Source organism: Urocitellus parryii, chromosome 1, assembly GCF_045843805.1.
Source record: "Urocitellus parryii isolate mUroPar1 chromosome 1, mUroPar1.hap1, whole genome shotgun sequence".
In the NCBI taxonomy this organism is placed as follows: Eukaryota; Metazoa; Chordata; class Mammalia; order Rodentia; family Sciuridae; genus Urocitellus; species Urocitellus parryii.
In genome coordinates, this window is record NC_135531.1 from 276,384,782 (window position 1) to 276,407,208 (window position 22,427).

General features: G+C 53.1%; 1 protein-coding gene across 1 annotated transcript; it reads left to right on the forward strand.

Annotated features, from left to right (window-relative positions):
* Nucleotides 1-14,299: 14,299 nt before the first annotated feature.
* Nucleotides 14,300-15,436, forward strand: Tex44 (testis expressed 44). The gene has a single exon (XM_026396283.2). It carries the CDS (start codon nt 14,300-14,302, stop codon nt 15,434-15,436), a length of 1,137 nt encoding a protein of 378 aa, XP_026252068.2.
* The last annotated feature ends 6,991 nt before the right edge of the window (nt 15,437-22,427 follow it).

A 22,427-nucleotide genomic window follows, 5' to 3' on the forward strand; every position in this document is an offset into this window, starting at 1 on the left:
ACAGCTGGGGTGGGGAACAGGAGATGGTTCTGGGTGAAGCTGGGGTGAGGGACAGGAGATGGTTCTGGGTGACAGCTGGGGCGGGGGACAGGAGATGGTTCTGGGTGAAGCTGGGGTGGGGGATGGGAGATGGTTCTGGGTGACAGCTGGCAGGGGACGGGAAACTTATTATTTCAGGGTTGTATCAGCTGCACTGCTGGGTCTTTTTTTAAAACTACTTACATGTTTTGCTTTACAATAAAAGAAAAGAACAATCCACAGAGCTTGGATTTTAAGCAGTAAGAGGAGTTTGGGTTGGGATATCCGTGTCAGAGACTGCACGTTGCCCCTCAATCCCCACGGGCCTCTGTCCCTCTTTCTTAATTTGTCTATTATTTGTTTCCTGTGAAATCGTTACCAAATTATTTTCATATAAAGAGGCCACTAAAAAGTTGTTATATGGGACTTTAGAGGAAACTCTTTATAAGAGGCCTATTGCTGGCAAGAAGTATTTTTACCTTCTCCTTAGCCTCCATCACCTGCTTACTTTTTGAAATAAGGCTGGAGCTCTAGCAGCCATCACAGACACTGAAGGGCTGGGGAGGTAGTACAGTGGTAGAGCACTTACCTGACAGGTATAAGGTTCAATCCCCAGAATGGGAAAGAAAGAAAGAGGAAAAAAACAAAACCCCAAACCCAAGTGTCTGGAGGCTAGAGGTAACATCCTAAGAATGGAAGGGCCTAAAGGCAAAGGATTCAAGAGTTTCTAGTAATGCTGTTAACCTTCTAGACCAGCCCTGGACACGATAAAAAGTCTCAGTCTCTGGGTCTCTGCAGGGAGACAAGAGGAGTCTTTTTCTCATTTGTGTCGCTCATGGACTGTTGGTAAGGAGCAACCACCATCCTGACACCTGCCAGTCAGAGTACTGCTGCATGTGGCACTGTCCACTAGGTGTGTACCCCTGAGCCCACTCCAGCCGCTCCTGCTCGGCGGCCAGACCAGTCACATGACCCCAGCTAATCACCTGTACAAAGACCAGGAGATGTGATATGCCAGGTGCCCGGAAGACAGGGAGTCTGAGGCAGCGGCCTCAGGAGTCCACACGGAGCCCCACGTGCTGCCCTGGCCATGGCACCAGAAGGACCTGGGGCAGAGGGACCTGGGGCAGAGTGGGAGAGAGCCCTGCGGAGGCCACGGCCAGAGCCTGCAGTAAAGGGTTCAGGGCTGACGCCAAGGCCAGCCTGAGCCTCCGCCTTGGAGCCTCTGGATTTCATGTGGAAGTGTCTGGCCCTTGTAGGCTTGGTGTTTTCCCATCTCTCTCCCAGGTAGAAAATACAAATTCCCTGCCAGCTGGTTCAGCCACACAGGAGGCCACTCTGGGCCCAGGTGAGGGCTGGACCCCACGCACAGGTTCCCTCCCTCAGAGGCGGAGGGAGGAGCAGCGTCCTCAGGCCAACCCTGGAGGGGAAGGGGGACTCGCTGGAGGCACACCCAGCAGGGAGGACCAGGGAGGTCACGGGGTCAGAGGTCTGACCCCAAAGTGGTGCTTTAAATGGACTCGGGTGAGGGGACAGAGTGAGATGGGCGTGGTCACCAGATTAAGTGACGGGTCCAGAAGGGCTGACATCTGGCCAGGCGGGGTCAGTGCCCGGCTCGTGCTCCACCATCCTGACCTTTCCTTTCTCAGGACCCCTGAGGGCCCAGCTGCAGACCCAGTTCCCAGTGGCCTCACAGGCCTGGTGTCCATGTTGGTGGGTCCTAGACTGCCCACTAGAACAGGTCCTTTGTGTGTCCCAAGAACACAGACCCAACAGACATCAAGGTCCAGAGCCAGGATCAGAGGGGCCCACCCAGCAGGGGACGCAGGAAGGGCACACGCAGTTTGCCCAGAAAACCCCCTTGGCCACGCTGGGGCTGTCCGCCTGGCCCTGCACCGCCCCCTAAACTCTCCACCCCCAGGCTTCCCCCTGGTCCCAAAGCCCCCTCTGACTTGAGGGCTTCCCCTGAGACTCCCACTCCTCCTCTTCCTCCTTCTTGACCCCAACTCTCCAACACTCACCAGCTCCCAGGCTGCAGCCAGAGCCCTGCCTACAGCCATGGGGGCTTGGCCTTGCACAGGGCACCCTGTGGAGGGCTGCAGCTGGGAGGGGCAGGGGTAGCATCTTCACTGTGGCTTGACTGTGCTCAGCAGGCAGCCAGGGCAGTCACTGAGGTGGGAGTCGGGCACAGGGGCTCCAGGTCCCCTCCTGGTCCCACAGGCAGCGTGGTAGACCAGTGGTCCACCTAGTTCCCCCAGTGCTGACGGTAACTGTGATGCCTGCTTCGGTGAGTCGGTGAGGCTGGGGAGAGGCCTCAGAAGGGGAGTTTCTGACAAGTTCCCCAGTGATGCCAGCAGAGTGCCAAGTGGAGGCCGACACTGAGACATTCAGCATGGAGTAGCCGGGGCTCCAGTCCCAAGTCTGCCCCCTGCTGGCAAGAGGCCTCTTAGGCCAAAGAAATGGCTGCTTCTGTCTAAATTTCATCTCTAGTGGAGAGGTAAGAACCATGCTCACCTCCAGGGTAGTTGTAAGGATAAAGTAAGATGATTTGGCACATAATAATATCGGAAAGAAGTTCTTTATCAATCGGTTGAGGTGTGGTACTTTGGGTGGAAGGAAGCTGCTGGAGTTTTTTAATAGATCCTATAGAATAATCTGACTTTTAAAAGCACTATTTGAGGGCTGGGGTAATGACGCAGTGGTGGAGCACTCACCTAGCACGTGCAAGGCGCCGGATCTGATCCTCAGCACTACATAAAAATGAATAAATAAAATAAAAGTATCGTGTCCAACTACAACTAAAAAATATTTTAAAAACTTTACTTGTACAACAGCAATAATAATTAAAATTTAATTAAAAATTATATAAGACTTAATTCCATTAAAAAGAAGAAACCACCAGGTATGTTGTCACATGCCTATAATCCCAGCAGCTCCGGAGGCTGGGCAGGAGGATCACAAGTTGCTAGCCTGAGTACCTTAGCGAGGCCCTAAACAACTTAGGGAGATCCTGTCTCCAAAAAAAAAAGAACTGGCTCAGTGCTCAGTTCTTAAGCACCCCTGGCTTCACTCCCCAGTACCAAAAAAAAAAAGGGAGGGGGGAGAAATCAACAGCTCTGATAGTTTAAATATGGAAATGTCTATGAAGATTGCTGTTGTTCCAACTACCCTCTCCCCTTTCCTGAACAGGATGCTACAACTTCTCTCTCTTCTGGGGAAAGAGTATTCATCCAGTGCCAATGACTTTGGGCTTGACCTTGACTGCCTTTGCGGACAGCACCTGTGTGGACCTGCCCCTGAGGCATGTTGGGGCAGGAGCTAAGAAGCAGTGCTTACTTTTTCCACCAGCACACTTGTCCTTGTCCCCCACAACAGGCCTGCGCTCCAGATGGCGCTCTTCTTTGGCTTTGGAATTACAGCCACAGCTGACCCACAACCCAGAGAAGCCAAGCCACAGCCAATCTACAATAGAAATGTAGGACAAGTGACAAACAAGCCTCTATTTATTGTTGTGAGCCACTGACATGCTGGGATAGCTTGTTACTGCAGCATTACCTGGTGAAAACTGACTAAAAACTTCCTACAACAGACCACAGATGTGAAAGTATAGTGTGTTAAATGCAATGACTGCTTAACAGGTGTAGGAGTGATGGAAAGTTCTGGAACTAAATAGTGTGGTTGGTCATGTGACATTGTGGGTATAGTTAGCACCACCTAAAGTGAATTGTTCACTTTAAATTGGTCAAAACTCTTAAAGCGTGTGCTACACTGATCACCACCCTCCTGCTCCCTCCCTGCGCCATCCCCCCAACTGCAGGGCAAGCCAGCTCTCGATTAGTTATGCGGGATTTGGATGACCTTCGGTGTTGACCTCCAATATGATGTTGAGAGGAGTCCCTGAAGAGGTAGAGGTTGCTAATGGTCCATGTTCTCCTGCCATTGGACACTTTGTGGGGTGACAGCAAATGGGCAGCTTTGGGTGTAGGGTGGGAAAGAGGCAGAGGACAAACCTCTGCTCACGTTGTGCTTGGGGCCTGGAGCTCAAACTCAACCCTGAGAGGATCAGCCCTCAGCTGAGTTAACACTGCACCTGCTGGAGCGGGGGGCTCACATCTGAAATCCTGGCCCCTCAGGAGGTTGAGGCAGGAGGGTTCCAAGTTTGAGGCCAGCCTGGGCAACTTAGTGAGATCCTGTCTAAAAAAAAAGGTGGGGGGAGTGGTGCTGGGATGCAGCTCAGTGGAGGGGCAGTGTCCTGGAATGCGCCCAGGCCTGGTTCCATCCCAGCACTGCCAAATAAACAACACCCCCACCTCCTGCACTCTCCTGAAATGCCACAGAACAGCACTGGGGGGCAGAAGAGAGCCGGGTCAGCCTGGGGAGGCACCACGTGCGCTCTCTCCCTTTTCTCCCTTTCCCCTTCCCCTCCCAACCCTCCCACCAAGGCAGTCCCTTCCATTGGTTTCAGAAGATGTTACCATTTTTTCCCAGAGGAAATGTCTTGGCAAGTAAAACCTGAGTATTTCATCTGCTGCATCCAGTGAGCTGTTCGAGGAAGTCCGTTTTTAGATGTTGAACACATTCCACACCACGTTTCCGTTGATGGCTAATTTCAGGGCTGACTGAACCAAGCCCACTCCTGACTTTTGGAGGGTATCGACTTGCAACTCTTCACCTGATATTCAGCATGTGGGTGTCTCTAAGACGCTAGAAAACTTCAACAGCCAGACTGGTGACAAAGACAGTTTCTCCATAAGACTGAAAAGATGGGTTTGGCACTGATGGGAGCAGCCTGAGCTGGTTCCAAAGCACTGAGAGCCACAGGTCTCTTCCAAGACGCTTGGCATCTGTCCACGCCTACTGAGTGCAAAACCACCTCAAGACCCAGTCACTTAAAGCAGCTGCAAGGTGATTATCCCTTGTCCAAAATGCTTGGGACCCAGAAGTGTTTTGGATTTCAGCTTTTTTTGGGTTTTGGAATATCTGCAAGCCTAAACACAAAATTCATTCATGTTTCATGTACACTTTATACGCTTAGCCTAGAGTTAATTTTATACATATTTTTTAGTGAGTCAGTTTTTGACTGTGACCCATCACATGAAGCCAACTATTGAATTTTCTATTTATGGCATCATGTTAGCACCCCAAACGTTTGAGATTTTGGAGCATTTGGATTTGGGGGTGGCAATGCCCCACTTGTATTATTGTTATCGTTTTTCATGTGAGGGACTGAGCTCAGGCCTTTACACTCTGTCCCTGAGCCCCGGTCCCAGGCATATTACTGTTGTCATCTTTGGGTTGGGCTCAGCCAGATGATTCTTCTGCTGGTCTCACCCGGCTCCCCGTGCGGCTGCAGTGAGCTGAGCTGGAGCTCCCTGGTCCAAGTCCCAGAAGCCTCCCTCACCTGCCTGTGTTGGGCGGGGTGAGGGATAAACGGGGCACCTGAGCACCAAGCAGGCTCGTTTCTACATCTGGCAGCTGAACTCCAAAAGCAGCAAGAGAGGCCAAGCCCCAGGGGACAGCACTTTTCACACCTCTGTTTGTTTCCTGCTGTCTCCTTGGCCCGCAAGGCAAATAATCAGTGCTGCTTCGGGGATTGGAGAGAGTAGACTCCATAATATTGTAGAGTTTAGAAAATTATCCCCCAGGCCCTCCCTCCTCTCCTGCTATGGCCCAGGACATCTTTATTCACTCAGAGATGAGTAAACTGGCACCTGCCAATTCACAGTTGTCTTAGTCAGCTTTTCTTCACTGTGACCAAAATACCCAACAAGAACAACTTGGAAATAGAAAAGTTCATTTGGGGCACAGGGTTTCAGAGGTCTTAGGTGGCCGACTCCACTGCTCTGGGCCCACGGTGAAGAGAAAACCATGGCGGAAGGCATGGCAGAGGAGCACTGCTCGGTTCCTGGCCACCAGAAAGCAGAGGTGGGAGGGGCCACGGGGACGATGCACTCTTCCAGGGCACAACCCCAGACCCACCTCCTTCAGAGGCACCCCATCTGCCTACAGTCACCACCTGGTTCAAACTAGGATGGATTGATTAGGACACGGGTCTCATAATCTCATCATGTCACCTCTGACTACTCTGGCCTTAACACAAGTTCAAGGCAATTAAATGAATCTCTTCCAGATGATAAGGTACTATGGATGGAATTGTGCCCCCCAAATCCATATAATTCATGTTAAAGCCCTAACCCCAGTGTGATTCTATTTAGAGACAGGGCCTTTAAGAAGGTTACTAAGGTTAAATAAGGTCAATCCAATAAGACTGGTGTCCTTATAAGAGCCATCAGGGCGCACACAGAGAAAAGGCCACGTGAGGGCGCGGGGAAGAAGGCTACCTGTGAACCAGGATGGGAGCCCCCCAGAGCTCAGCCCTGACGTCACTTTGGTCTTGACCTTCCAGCCTCCAGGACTGGAGGGAAACACGCTCCCTGTCCGTGGTAACCTGTGATGGCAGCCTGAGCTGAACAACAGGAAAACAGGTTTCCTTGGTTAAATCACTCTGGGAAATGTCGTGCTCAGCACTGACCTTCTCCCCTTGGAGGTTCGGAAAATTCTTTAGCTCATTCAAGCCTCTGAGAAGTTCTTCAGCAAAGGAACCTATTGTTGGCCACATGTCCTGGGTTATCTGAACACACATTCAGTTCCTGGGCCTCACAGTTCTGGTGACCTGAGGTCTAAACCCCAGGAGTCGGCAGGATGGTTCCTTGTGCAGGCTCTGAGAACCTTCCAGACCTCCCTCCAGCTCTGGTGGCCACTGGTAACCCTTGGCATTCCTTGGCCTGTGGAGGTACGGCTCCCATCTCCGCCTGCATCTCCACGGGCTGTACCCTGAGTCTCCTTCCCCTTTCTTTTATAAGGACCCAGTCATCTGGTTGAGGCCCACACGAAATCCAGAATGATCTCTGATACCCTTAACTTAATTACATTTGCAAAGACCCTCATTGCAAGGCTGAGAATGTGTCTTCCGTCGCATATGGGAGGCTCTGGGTTCCATCCCCAGCACTGCAAAGAAAGCAAAAACCTCGCTGCAAATAGGGTCCCATTCCTGGGCTCCAAGTACACTTGTTTTGGGGGGCACAATTCAACCAGTACAGAAGCCACGGGACAACCCAGGTGTCTGACTAGTAGGGACACAGCTGGGGTGACCGAGACCCCCTTAGAGCTGGGGTCTGCAAGGACATGCTGAGGAGGGTCTCCCGATGTCAGTGCTCCCAGCGCCTCACTTTCACACATGCCTGTGATCCCAGTGCTCAGGAGGCTGAGGCAGGAGAGTCGCAAGTTCAAAGCCAGCCTCAGCTACTTAGGGAGCCCTTAGCAATTTAGCAATTTGATCAGAAGTTTGTTTTCTTAGCGCCTGCTGGAATACTACAGGATTTTCTTTAGCCATCGTCCTGCCTTCGTCCCAGTGCCGGTGAAGACAAAGGTGGAAGAATTTCCAGTGTTGCTGAGAACCGGACGGGACTTCGGATCAAGCTAGCTGCCTGCAGAACTTACCTGGACTGTGAACTTACCTGGACTGTGATTTACCTGGACTGTGAGTTAATCTATTGAGACACTGCTTTACCTGGACTGAGACAACAAACTGTAATCTACAACAAATTGTAACTCAGTATCTTTGCTAACGGTGTCATTGCTGGTATAATTTTTCCAAGGGCTTCTTGCATGGAGCCATCAATTGGCTTGGTATTGTGGCATTTTGTATCCTCCCCTTCTGCTTGTAGCAGATTATTTATAGTGTTTGTGTAAAAACCACTATGGTCGTTATTTAAATTAAACAAAAGGGGGAAATGTTAGAGTCTGTAAACAAGTCTGGATGGCGCCTGGCAAAATGCCAGAGGGAGTGGTTTTCAAAGTAAGGCCAGCGAGCCATTAAGTGTGGAGATTTCTTATTGGTTGACTGATGTATCTAGTTTATGCTAATTAAGATAAGCTGTGTGGAATGTATAAATATCGCTCCGGTCCTACAATAAACGGCTCCTACTCCTGCTGTATCAGTCTACACGAGTTGTACGTCACCCCCCTGTTATTTTGCCACAGCCGGCCAGCGGCACTCTGCCTGCCCTGCCCACCCTCCCTCCTCCTGTCCACAGCCCTGTTTGCCTCTGGGGTCTGCAGATTCCTGAAATGCGAGCGACCAGGGACGGTTCTGTCCTGGGGGTGCTCTGTGGGCAGATGTTTTCCCAGAGCAGGGCCCATGGCTTCCATCATTTCTCCAAATCCATCCCACGAGGCTGCGACCCTCGGGGTTAGGGCTCAGGTTCAGTGAGGACCTCTCCCTAGAGCGGTCACTGGGGAAAGAAGCAGGAAGGTGGGAAAGCCCTCCCCCTCCAGTTTCCCTGGTGGAAGGCAGAGCTGGAGGAGGCAGCAGGACCACCCGCAGGGACAACCTCAGGAGGCCCAGGGCAGCTGGCTGAGGCTGCAGGCTCCCCCTGAGAGAGAGGACAGCAGGCCCTTGGGTCTGGGAGAGAGCTGGGGAGCCTGAGGGCAAAGTCTAGCACCCCCACCCCCGTAGGTCTTGCCAACATCCCGGATCCCGGGAAGCTGGGCACTGCTGGGATCCTGCCTTCCGCTCACTGGGCGGTGTGGACAACAAGGTGGGACTTGTTCTCACTCTGAATGGTACAGGGCTGGGATGCAGCTCGGAGGGAGGCCACGCCTGGCCTGTGTGAGGCCCTGTGTTCAACTCCCAGTGCTGGGGGGCGGGGTGGTTTTTTAATGCAGACATCTATCCCAGTCGCCTCAGGATTCTATCTGAGGGCTCAGCTGGTACTTCAGGTGCCCAGGAGTACTCAGGAAGGAAGGACGGAGGGGCTCTCCCTTGTGTGGACACTTGATCTTCAGCCTCTCAAGGCTGGTCTGCACCTGGGTCCCCTTAGGCCACACTGCACAGCCACCTGCCAGGCCTCTGAGTGGTCTGGGTGGACTCCCTCCCTGGACCTTCAGGCAGCTCTACAGTGGTGGGGGAGGGATGGCCAGGGTGGACTGTGGAGATGGGGGCGCGCCAGAATGGTTGCCCTCGGCGCTGGGGCAGTCAGGGCGTGTGTGACGTGGAGAGGGCTGAAGCACCCTTTGTTTTAGAGAGGGGATGGGAGGGATGATCCGTCCTGGTTCAATTTCTCCACTCTGTGGGCGCTGGTGGCCCCAGGAATCCCATTTGCATCAGGGCCCAGGCTTCTAGGAAGTTAAGAGAAAAGAATTTATTTTAACTTGCAAATTTGTTCTGGTAATTTAGGTCATATTTATGCATTGTCCAAAAGGCAAAGAATTGTATACGTTTAAAAATGAACAAAAACTCAAAAGACAATCCTTGCCTATGATTCTGCTGCTGGTCTCTGACATGGGCTGCCAGTTGGCACGTTATCTGTGAGTATCTCACAGCTGCGTGCCTTCAACAGCCAGGGTGGAGCATAATTCAAGCAATAACTGTTACTGTAGAAAAATTAGAAAGTACAGTCAAAACAAATTTCACATAATCCTACCATCTAAAGATAGTCTTGCTTTCATACCTTGTGTTTCTCTGACTACTGATACATTTGAACATTTTGCCATGTTTATTGGCTGTTGAGATTTCCTTAGTGAAGCCAGATGTGGTGGGCAGGCCTGTAATCCCAGTGGCTCAGGGAGCTGAGGCAGGAGGATCACAAGTTCAAGGCCAGCCTCAGAAATTTAGTGAGGCCCTAAGCAATTTAGTAAGACTTTGTCTCTAATGAAGATAAAAAGGAATGGGGATATGGCTCAGCAGATATGTGCCCCTGAAACAAAAAGAAGAAAAAAGGGAAAAAGTGTTTTTTCTTGGTGAATAAGTTGTTTCTTTCCTTTGCATATAGTTTTTGGGCATCCAATGGGGTCATCAATTTGTTTGGGATCTTGTATAGCATACATATGAATCTTTGTACTACCTATAGTTTTTTTCTCTCAATTTGTGATTTGTTCTTAAAACTTTGAGAGTGTTTGTTTGTTTGTTTGTTTTGGTACCAGGGATTCAACCCAGGGGCACTCAACCACTGAGCCGCATCCCCAGCCTTTTTTTTTTTTTTTTTTTTTTAATTTTGAAACAGGGTCTTGCTAAATTGCTTAGGGCCTCTCTAAATTGCTGAGGCTGACTTTGAACTTGCAATCCTCCTGCCTCAGCCTCCAGAGTCACTGGGATTACAGCCACCATGCCTGGCTTTTAGTGTTTTTAATCTTGTTTTTCTTTTGGAGTTCTCTACTGGCTTTTGTGTTCAGAGTATAATTCTCCTCCCCCAAATCAAATGCCTTCCTTCAGCGGTGAGCCCTGTCTCTTTCTTCCTCTTCAATCCATCTGGAAGTGGAAGTGAGAAGCTCACCCAGTGTTTTCCAGACATTTAGCCAAGCATCCCAGCGCTGTTTTTATGACTCAGCCCTTGGTCCTCTGTCCCTTGGGGCAGCCCTGTGCACAGGGCAGGCATTAGCCAAGGAGTCTGAACTTGCTGTTGTGCCAGAGGCCAGGCTGGCTTGGCAAAGGCCTTGAACATTCTCTGGAGCTATTTCGGCCCTCCCCAGTCCCCTGCCCGCCCCCACCTCCCGGGAAGCCCTGACCTTCCCCCTCAGTGCAGCCTCCGCCTGGCTGTTTACCTGAGTCTCCTGGAGTCCTGCCCCTGGGCCCCACCTCGCCCACCCCACACCCAGCACCTCCCAGCAGAGGCCCTCAGAGGACTGGCCCTGCTGGGCAGCCCCGCCTCTGTAAGGTGAGAACCCTCAGGGGCTCAGCAGCCAACCCTGGGGCCCAGCGCCCACCCCTGAGGCTCATTAACCTGTTTCTTCCAAACAAATCCCGCTCTGTTCTATGTGGAATTCCCAGGCCATCTGCTCCCTCCATCCCCTCTGTTTCTTGAAGGTTCCAGAAGCAGGAGTCCTGGAACCAGGCATCCTGGCCTTGCAGTGCTGATACCCCCAGAAGCTGCCTGGGAGCACCCCGAGGGGCAGCCAGCCACAGTTCAGGCTCCCAGGCCCTCCCCAGGCCCCCCAGAGTGGCCTCAGTGACAGGCTGGGCGGCACTGCCCTCCCCTAGGTGACCATGGCCACTGTGGGGGCTGCCAGCAAGGGCCGCAGAGCCCCAGAGAGCACCGGGTCCACCTGCCCAGGAGCATCCCCAGGGGCCCTGGAGGGGCCAGACCCTGAGGCCAGGAGCAGCAGCATCCTGAGGCCGGACCCTGGGAAACAGAGCCTGTGGCAGCAGGAACAGGAAGAGGCCACCCCCCCTGTGACCAGGGGTCTGCAGAAGCGAGCTCTGAGTGGCTCTGGAGGGCCTCTGGCCCCTTCAGTGAGTCTCGAAGAGCCTCAGCAGAGCCTCAGCTTCCTCATCTATAAAGCCAGGATGGCGTCAGCACCACCCCTGGGCCACAGGAGGCGTCAGCAGGAGTGTCATCACTGTGGAAGCTCCCTGGTTACCAGGGCTTGACGGTGGGGATATTTCATAGTGTAATGTATCCCAGAACACGAAGCTACACGCCTCAACACAGACAGTTTCATTTCCTTGGTAAAGATGGGGCTGGGGCCTGAGCGGTGGTGCAGGCTGGGAATCCCAGCGGCTCCGGAGGCTGAGACAGGAGGATGGTGAGTTCAAAGCCAGCCTCGGCAAAAAGCAAGACCCTAAGCAACTCAGTGAGACCCTGTCTCTAATAAAATACAAAATAGGACTGGGGATGTGGCTCAGTGGTCAAGGGCCCCTGAGTTAAACCCCTGTTAACCTCCCACACCCCCCAAAAAGATGGGATTAGGGGAGAACATCTAGCCAGAAGCAGAAGGCAGTGCGGGGAGGACTTGAACTGTGCAGAGGCCTCCCCTGGCTGGGAACCTGGCTGTGTGTAGGAACACCCGCTGTGCTCAGTGCCCCAGGCTGCCCTTCATGTCACCACAGGAAGATGTCCAAGTCAGCAGGGAAGACCCCCCTGCTGGGCTGTCCCAATTGTCAGAATTAGGTGAGAACTGAGTTGAGAAGCATGAAATAGAAAGCCCCCCAATGCCAACAATTTAAGCACATGTGTGATTATTTTCCTTCGCACAGAGGAGTTCTGTCTGGTGGCTGGTATGACAGCCCCAACCAAGGGACCAGGTTCCTTCCACCCTTATGCTCTACCATCTTAATGTGTACCTTCCACCCACAGGATCACCTCAAGGATTGTGGGAGGCCAACCTTCCACGTGACTGAGCTACACTCCCTGGCTGGGTGCTGAGGCTCTCAGTTGCAGAAATGTGGCACCCTTCTTGGGTGCGAGGGCCGGTGTCTCATGCATGGGTGTGTCTTGCTACAGCCCCATGGTGAAGCTACGCTCACCTGTTCCTTTGTAATCTAACCCCTTGCCCTGTTTAGGGTAGAATCTTCCATGGAAGTGCCTTGTGTGTGTCCCCTCCTCTTACTGTGCCCTTGGGTGTGGCCTACCCAGGTGTCAGTCAACCTGCTGACAGTGGACATCATGAAGACAGACTCAGCCCCTGAAACCTGACCCCTTGCCTCATTTGAATAGCTTCTCCTCAATAAAAGGGGTCAGGGCATGCTCTCTGTCTCTCTCTCTTTCTGCGGACCCTTAAGGTCAGAGGAGCCGTCACAGCGACCTCAAAGAAAAAGGTATTTGTGTCTCTTGTGTGGTTATTTCATGCAGCCCAGTCAGCCCAGTTCAACTGGAGTGACCCCTGAGCCTTTTAGTCTCGAGAACAGAAAACCCGGCAAAGGATCAATATAGCTGCTGCTGCTCCAGCCTTACATTCCTAATAGCCAAAGGCATAAAGGGTGGAAGAGCCAAACGATATTTAGCTTTTTGAAGGATCCTTTCTAAAGTACTGCCTAATTCTTTCTGCTTGCTTCTCTTTTGCCAGAATCTGGTCTCATGTTCTTGCCTATCTGCAAGAGAGGTTGGAAGACCCATTCTTTTAGCTGAGCAGACAGCCACCCTGGATAAAACTGGGGTCTGACAGTAAGAATGAAGGGCAACTAGGATGGTCAACTAGCAGACTCCTCCACATTCCTTCACATGGTTCAGCTGCCTCGCCCCCATACTCCTCAAAACTTGGGTTTGCCCATGACCTCTGAGGTGGCCTCAGGGCACCACAGGAGAATAAGTGGGTAGCAAGGGGTGAGAAGGAGAAGTGGAGTGGAGGAGAAGGAGAGGTGGAGCCAGCTTCAGAGGCTCAGATAGCGGAGTGTAAAGGGGATGAAGAGAACATGGAGAGGCCTCATGTTAGGGGAGGAGGAAGATGAGGGCCAGCGAAGGAGCTGGAGAGAGGCAGCATTGGAGAAAGCGTGGGAAGGGAGTGGGGGAGGAAATTTGGGCTACTGAGGGCAAAACCCTGGGTGGCACCAGCTGTCACCCAGAGGTGCCCAGAGCAGCTGTGGTAGCACTCTGCTCCCAGCACCCAGCTTCCTCACCCTGCCAGTCACTCAGTGCTTCTGACAGCCCTCCTGGATACCAGAGGGGCCGGAAAGCTTCATGAGCTAAAGTCAGGCGGAGTTCAAATCCCAGATTTAGTGCTTATTCATGTGACTTTGAATAAGTTGCCTCTTCCCTCTGAGGCTCAGCTGCCCCAGCAATAAGTGGGTATAAGAACAGAGCTGCACCTGCTTAGAGACAGTGGGGTCACGGGGCTTGGCTCCTCTCTGGTCCCTGATAAGCAGGCACCAAGTGTTACTGACAACCCCAGAGTCACAGACACAGAAGAACGAAACTTTCCAGCCCAACCTTTTTAATAAAGGGACAAGCATGGGTCTCAGGAACACCCTGGGGGTGCAGATCCTTTTTGGTTGTCTGTACCCCAAGTCAGGAGGGCAGGAAGAAGATGAAGTTTGTCTATCCTGTGTCCAAAGGGTTAATTCCACAGCCAGGGACAGTCGGAACCAGGAGCTGACCAGGTTCTGGCCTTGACTTATTCCTGCCCACTGCTGCTGGAAAACAAATGCCCTGCAGAAGGACTGGCCATATCCAGTCCTGTGGCACCAGAGTGGACAGAGAGGTTCTGGGAGGGGTCCCTGATGAACTCTAACTTGGCATCTGTACCCTCTTCTCATTTGCCACAGTCACAGGCATTATGACTCCTTTCGACCCTGTGGCAGCACCTGCACCTGCATACACACCTCCATCCTACAAACGTGGCTGCAAGTCAGCCATAGCCTGGGTTCAGTAAGGCAGCCACTGGGGAGGCTTGCTGTACATGTGCCTGTGACATCACCAGCCACCCACACCCCCCTGTGACTTCAGCACCGGACATCTTAGCCCAGCAGAGTCATGGCCACTCCCACTGCAAGTGGCAGAGGGCATAAATGACCACCGTGCCCTCAGAAGAGGCCAAAGCCACCAGCAGCCCCCCATATGCTCCTTCTGAGGCCTTTCTGGGCAACGAGGCTGACCACAGCCCTGCAGGTGATCCGACAGGAGGGTCCCAAAGTCAGGCCCCCCTCCCTGCAGATGTCTCACCAGAGAGCAGCGCTGCAGAGGCCACTGAACTCCAAGATGTAGATCAGGCCACCTCTGAGGCCAAGCCAACCTCTGGGGACCAAGACAAGAATGAAGTCGCTCCTGGCAGCAGCCAGAAGCCTGCAGAGATCACACCTCTGGTGCCCCAGGACCCAGGTGCCCAGCCGGTGTTGGTGGGCAGTCAGAACCTGCTACCCCTCAGGCTAGCTGGGGATAAACTGATCCCTCAGGATGGCGTGGGCCTGCTCCGTGACTCCCAGGCTCAGAAAGGAACACCACCGCAGGCCAGGGACCCCAAGAAGCAGCTGATCTTTGCTTTACCTGCAGTAGAAGTCCCGCCCTTTGTGGGTGCTGCTGACCCAGCCACTGCGGGCGCTGGTGGTCAGCTTGACCCTCTGCCCACAGGCGTCACCCAGGCTGCTGAAGAGAAAACCAAGGGGCCCCAGATGGTGACAGGGGACGACCTGGTGGACAGTTCCACAGAACACTGGGTTCAGTCCTTCCCTCCCTTCCCAGCCTGCAATGCCCCGCCCTCGGCCTTGCCCAGCCCCCACCGGGAGGCCCCGGGGAGGAGGCCACTGGACTCCGACCTGTACATGGCGGATGAGGACAACGGCTACCTGTGCTCCATGACCAGCCTGCTGGGCGGGGGCGAGGGCTCCATCGGCTCCCTGGCCAACATCCTGGTGTGGTCCGAGCCCATGGGCATGACCATGGCCATGGCCTTCCTGACCTCCAGCCACGGCTCCCCGACAGAACTGCTGCCCAACCCCGGATCCAACCTGCACTCGGTCTCCAGCATCCTGGGGAACGCCAGCTCGGCCTTCTCCTCCGGGCTCGCCACAGGGACCAGCTTGGCCCTGCGCTCGGTCACCCAGGTGCTGGAGACCGTGGAGCGTAGGACTACGGAGAGCATCCGCTCGGCCGTGCGTTTCCTGACCAGTCACCTCGCCCGGCGCCGGTTCCATGCCAGCCCCAGCTGAGACTAGATTCCTCACGGGAACCCCAAGGACTTGCCCAGCAGCTCTGGAGACCCTGGATTCTCACCCCAGCTCCTGCCCACCCCGCCCGGGATGGCTCCCCGGCAGATCAATAAATCACCACCAGCGTTTATTTTCTAAGCGCCAGCCTCGTCCCTTGTCCGAGCAGTGGGCAGAGTGGAAGTCAGGAGCCTGCCTGGTATGTAGAGGTCCTGGGCCCACCCCAGCACCAGTGGGGGAGGACAAGAGGGGCTCCGGGTGTCTTGCAAACAGAATGTCCTCAGGTTGTCCTATTCAGGGCCTAGGGACAAATGGAATGGCTCTGAGAGGCCCCCGGAGGGAGGTGGAGGGTGCTGAGTCACCAGTGCGGATTCAGACCCCTGGCCTTCCGGGCCTCTCTCTCCTGAGCTGTAATGGAGACAGTAAGCCCCCAACCCGAGATACCAGAAGGCCTCAGCAACAGGGAGCCCTTACTAGCTCACACCTTACAGCTGTCATCATTATTTGCCCAGTGGGCAGGTGATAGGATGGCACAGGGTCCAGGCAGGGTGACAAGCTGTTCTTGTTGTGCTTGGCTTCAGACTAAGGGGATTCCTGGGATGGGGGGCTTTCAGTTTTGAAGCTGGCAAGCCAGGATAGCTGCCCCCTTAGGCGCAGGTCTCTCTCCTTGGAGTGTGCTCTGGTCTGCATCTGAGAGGGTTGGCAAGGAGGAGCAGGAGTGCAGGCCTGGGGGCCCAGCTAATGCTCAGAAAGTGGGCCTCCTTCCAGCTGCACCTAGTGCTGCTCCCAGAAGTGAGAGGTGGTGCATAAACTCCAGCAGGATGTTGGCCTGACCTGTCACACCCCTGCCACAGCCTGGACTGCAGTTCTTCCCAGCAGTCTCCCTCCCGATAAGGGCCCCGGGGGAAGTCAGCCCACTGATGCATTTGTTGGACTTATATAGTGTTTCTCAAAGTGCAAACTAATGAATTAATTGCTAGAGTTTTAAAAAGGAGATTTTATATAAAAATATGGATTTCTGCCTCTTTGGAAAAATCTAGGGCCCTCTGTTTTGGTTTGGATGTGAGATGTCCCCCAAAAGTTCATATGTGAGCAATGCAGGGTTTAAAGGAGAAATGATTGGCTTATAAGAGTCTTAACCAATCAACAAATTAATCATTGAATTAATCCCTGGGGGAAACTGAAGGAGGGTAGGATGTAGCTGGAGGAGGTGGCACTGGGGGCATGGCTTTGGGGTGTATTTTGTATCTGGTGAGTGGATTCTCTCTGCTGTCTGATGGTCATGTGAGCGGCTTCCCTCCACCACACCCTTCTGCCCTGATGTTCTGCCTCACCTCAAGCCTCGAGGGATGGAATCAGCTATCTATGGACTGAGACCTCTGAATTCATTAGCCAACTTCTCCTTCCCCACAATGGTTCTTGTCAGGTTACAGTCACAGCAACAAAAACAGTTGACTGAAACACCCCCATTTCTTCAGGATCACAGGCAGCTAAACTGCCTAAACCACCACTTTGGGGAGAGTGGTGGTCACTGTCACCACAGCCCACCTGGCCTTGGAGTGACAGATGTTTTCTCAGCCTGACCCCCGGGAGCATGTGTAGGCCACACCTGTTTTGCAGATGGCTCATGAGAGGAAGTCTGACTCTCAAGCCCAAAAGGGATGTAAAGACAGACTAGACAAGTGTACCCCTAGTCCCCAGGGGCTGCCACCTTCTTGAGGTGCAGCATGAACTGTCCCCAGTTCCCAGGTCATGAAAGCAAAGAATTCAGAGGAGTGAGGTTGTCAACTTAGTAATGGGGGGGTCCTCTCAGAGAAGCAACTGAGTCAGACCTTAAGAGCAAGGGGAGAGGGTCCTCCCCAGACAGACATGGTAAGAACAAGGCACCCCCAAAATATGCTCATCCAAGCTTTCAACAAATGGTATTGAACACCACTGTGGACCAGGCCCTGCTATGCCCCCAAAGGTGACCTGAGCTTTGCAAGGACAGAACAAACTCAAACCAGCATAAGGAAAGGATTGGTGGCTGGCACTGCTGCTGGTGTGGGCCAGGCGGGCTCCCGGCTCAGCGGGTTCCCTGGGCTGTCTTTCCAGCTGCCCCTCTGCTGGCTCTCTCCATTCTCAGCTCCACCTTCTGGAGAAGTGGAACCCTGTCCCCACTGGCCTTGGCAGGGGAGTCCCAGGGAAGCACACTGGTTCAGTACCCATGTCCTGCCCTGGACGGGTTATGCAGGCCCCAGGACTGAAGTACCAGTCACCTACCAGTCACCTGGCCCAGGTCAAAGCCTAGAAATGAAGGTTCATCTCAGGAGAGGGCATCTGGAGCCAGCCGGTGAGTGATGAGGAAGGGGCGTGCCCTTTGGGTCCAGGCCACCTTGAATCTGGGCACCCTCTGCCCACTGTGTTTCCTTCTCCTCTCCTGCCTCAGTTTCTTCACCTGTAAACAGATGGTTCAGTGTTGTCAGGAGTTGGACTGCCATGAGGACTGCAGGGCCTCATGAGTCAGTGCCTAGGACAGTGCCGGCATGTGGCGGAGTGTCCACAACATCATGCTGACCACTGGTGCAGAGCCCGACCTGGAATCAGGTGCCCAGAACGTGGCTCTACCATGAGGAGTGGAGCTGTGGGGGGGCAGCTATGCTCTCACTGAGGTGGGCCTTCACTGTTAGAGGAGGACCAAGGCCTGGAGCACAGCAGCTCAGTGACAGTGGCTGGCAGCAGGGGTGACAGGGCCAGGGGTCCCCCTGTGGAGAGATGGTCCAGGCCCAGAAGAGTCAAGGCTGGCAGTGAGGGGTGTAAAAGGTGACAGAGCAAAGGGAAAGGAGACATCGAAGGTGACCAGTTGGGTTGAGGGTCAGGAAAACGACAGTCACGATTCCCTGGTGGCCTGAGCCTTGCAGTCACGGGATGACACGCGGGTCACTGCCAGGTGTGGAACACCAGGAGAAGGGCCAGTGGAAGCTGTGGGAAGGGCCGGATGACGCTGAGGTGAACCTGACCATGGACCGTCTGTGGCTGTGGTTTTTGTTTGTGTGGGTCCTGAGGATTGAGCCCAGGGGTGAGTCACCTCTGAGCCACATCCCCAGCCCCATTTTTAAAATTTTATTTGAGTTGGAGTCTCTCCAAGTTGCCCAGGCTGACCTGGAACTTGGGAGCTTCCTGCCTCAGCATCCCGAGTACCTGAGGGGACAGGTGAGGACGGCCACACTGGCATCTGTTGGTCCTTGATATGAAAATCAGGAAGCAGCCCACCTTTCCATCTTCACTGGTCGGTGTTGACTCTTGGAGGTCCTCGCTACTCAGTAAGGACACAGCCCGTGACCAGCACAGGGGCAAGTTGGGGCAGGAACCCCCCCCACCATTGACTGACTTAGGTGCTGCCCTGCAGGCCAGCCACCGGCTGTCAGCTCTGGGCTCTCCCTGCCTCTTCCTCCTGCTCTTTGCTGTGGGGTAAACAGTTGTGCTGCCAAACCCCAGGCAGCACATGCTCCCCAGGGGGGGGGCCCCAGGCATCCAGGTGCCAGACACCCTGGAGAACTCAGGCTGCACACTCAGGGCTCCAGGCTCCAACGTGGAGAGAACCCGATGCCCGGAGCCCAGTATAAGTTGGCCCAGGGATAAAGGAGAATGAACAGGAAACCCCAAGACAGGAGCTTGGGGACAAGCTCCACCCACAGGCAAGAGAAGAGGAGGCAGTTCAAAAAACACAGGAGCAGTGGGCAAGGGGGAGTGATCCCGCCCATCATGGGACAGGCATGCAGCAGTGTGGAGCACTGGCTCGGGGATTATTTGGAGCTGAGGGCAAATGAGGAAAAGCAAATTGGGGACAGCTTTCTACTCTCCCCTTCTCTGAAGAGAAGGTATAAATTTCCCTGTGACAGTTCCTCCTTTTCCAAACCAGGAAGAGGAGAGCAACCTCTCACTATAGACAGATGGTTGAGAGGAAGCTACACAAACAAGCCTAACAGTGGCCCCTCTACCAGGAGTGCCCCCACATATTTACCTTCCCACAATTTACCATGCCCCAAAAGCCCAGAAACGCCTTTCCTTTGTCTTATCAACTCTCCACAAATTTATCGTCCTTTGTTAGAATGGTATAAAAGCCATCAAACCTTGCCACTGCTTTGGGAAATTTCTTTCTATGAAGCCCCCCACACCATGGGAAACTTTTAGTATCTAATAAAATAACATACAATATTTTAACATACAAAATAAATAAAGTCTGCTGTCCATCTGTCTTTTGTCAGTTTCATTTACAGCCCCAGTAATAACCTAAGAGGATGAAGGACTCTTTTTGAACCCCAAAGCCTCCCTGTGGTTCATGATATTAGATGCATGAACACCGAATAAGGGGGCACACAGCTGGGGAGAGGCAGTTAACAGAGACAGAAGAAAGGGACAGCGGTAACAGTGGTGAGGATAACGGGGTGGCCCTGGGAAGGTGTGGAGAACTGGAGGCAGGACAGAGTTAACACTCAGCCCTGCGAGGCCAGCCAGCTTCTCAGGAAGCCAGGGAGCTTCTCATTTACATGGTAGGTGTGACACCTGAGAGCAGGCGGTGTTTCTCTGGGATGGACTTTTGGATTATGTTCTGCCAGGAAAGACTGACAGTAAACAGGAGAACTGCTGAAATGGCCATTTAGGCTGGGCCAAGAGTCAACAGGACAGGCCCAGTGTCCTACCATCTGACCAGCAGGAGCTTGGTTAGGGAAGTCATCCGCAAGTCCGAGCAGCGGTCAAAAGGGACGCCAGCCCAGGGTGTGGTGGACGATATGTTCGGCCCTCTCCTCCCCCTTCAGTAAAGGACTTGTTCCGGCAGGTGCCAGAGCACTGGAAGTGGACAACCTGCAGCAGCAGCCCCTTCAGAGAGCTACCGTGGTGTCCCTGAGGCTGGCTGGGGCTGGCATCGCAGCCTCGACTTCTCCCTCTGTCCACTTGGCTTCTTCTCTCCTCACGGGGCATGATCCTGGACACTAAACCCTGACTCAGAGCCCACACCCCGGGGGCCCACACCATGACCACGGCTGCTAACCTTCCCATCTGAGTGTGTGTGCCGGTGTGAGAGAGAGAGGGAGGCAGACAGATTCACAGTCAAGTGATGGGGAAGATTTAAATGTTGTTTTTAAAAAGAATATCTGTTTTGTTTAAAAAAAAAAAAAAGAATTAGCGGGGTATTGTGGTGCTCACCTGCAATCCCAGGAACTCGGGAGACTGAGGCAGGAGGATTGCAAATTCAAAGCCAGATTCAGCACATTAGTGAGGCACTGAGCAATTTAAGGAGACCCTGTTTCAAAATAAAAAATTAAAAGGGCTGGGGATGTGGCTCAGTGGTTAAGCGCCCCTGGGTTCAATCCCCGTACCCAAAAAAAAAAAAAAAAAAAAAGTTAGAAATTTGACATCACTTTAAGACTGGTTAAAAAAAAAACCAAAAAACTAAAGCCAATCTTTGTCAGTTTTCCTGGCTTTGGAAGGACAATATTTTTGTTCCGTTTGTGGCCACAAGGCGAATTGGCCAGAATCGCTAAGTGACTGTGGTCTGGTTCTTGGGTTTGGTTTTAGGAAGGATCACTCTCCAGAGCAGTGATCCTGAATAAGGGCATTCCTCTTTGAGGAGGATGTCATAACGGGTAGGTCAATGAGGTCTGGAGGACACATTTAAATATTCCCGGGCTGGGAGGGAACCCTGGTCCTGGGGATCCAGAGTCCCTGAGCCTGCGGGAGCGCCCCCTGCGGGGGAGAAGGCAGCACTGCCTGCACCAGGGCGCAGGGCCGGGCGCTGGGGAATTTGAGCGACCTCGTGAGCTAGAGGAGCATCAGAGTATTACCGAGATACCACCCTCAGCTGACTCGCGCGGCGAATGCATCCTAGAAAGCTCTTAGGAACAAGGACAGGAAGACCGAGGGGCACAGACGCTCCCTGCAGAGTCGCTGGCAGAGCTGAGCAACAGCCCAGCAACCGGGCAGAGCAGCTCTGAGACCAGAGCACCCATAGCCCAGCGGCCTCAGGCCCGGCCCAGCCGCCGCCAGTCTCAGAACCTGAGCCTGAAGCAAGCTGGCCTGCCCTGTGGAGTCCCGCACAGGTGGACACTGGGGTCCCGGGAGAGGGCCTCCATGTCTCCAACCCTCCATTTCCTCCTACGTCAGGTAGATCTTACATTTGCCTCATAGAAATGCTGTGATCACCAACATATTTTTGCTGGGCATAGTGGACACACCAGTGATCCCCACAACTCAGTTTGAGCAGCCTCAGCAAGGCCCTAAGCGACTTAGCAAGACCATGTTTCAAAATTTAAAAAAGAGGCCTGGGGATGCAGCTCAGTGGTCAAGCACCCCTGGGTTCAATCCTCAGCGCAAAAATAAATAACATTATCTTTTAAAACAGAATGCTAAAGTTCAAACGTGTCCCCTCAAAATTCATGTGTCAGAAACTAATCCCCAAATTTATATGGTAAGGGTATTTAGAGGTGAGACCTTTGAGAGGTAATTAGGAGGCAATGAGGTCAGTAGGGCAGTCCCCACGATGGCGATGGCCTTGGGGAGAAAGACCAAAGTTAGCATGCTTGCTTCCTTGCTCTGTCTCACTCAGGGACACCCTCCACCATGCCATGATGCAGTGAGAAGACTATGCTCTTGGCCTTCCTGCCTCCAGAAGTTTAAATGAACTTGGTTTTTTGGGGTTTTTTTTTGGTACTGGGAATTAAACCCAGGGGCACTTTACCACTGAGCCACCTTCATAGCCCTTTTTTTTGGGGGGGGGAAACAGGGTCTCACTAAGTTGTTTAGGGCCTCACTAAGTTCCTGAGTCTAGTCTCAAACTAAACTTCTATTCTTTACAAATTTCCCAGACTCAGATATTTTGTTATAGCAACAGAAAATATGCTGAAACAACATTTAACAGTGGGCACATGATAAAGTCAATTTTCTTCTTTCTGGCATTTTCTGTATTGCCTGTGTATTGTTCAGGAAATGACAGAACCCAAAGTGAGTAGTTTAG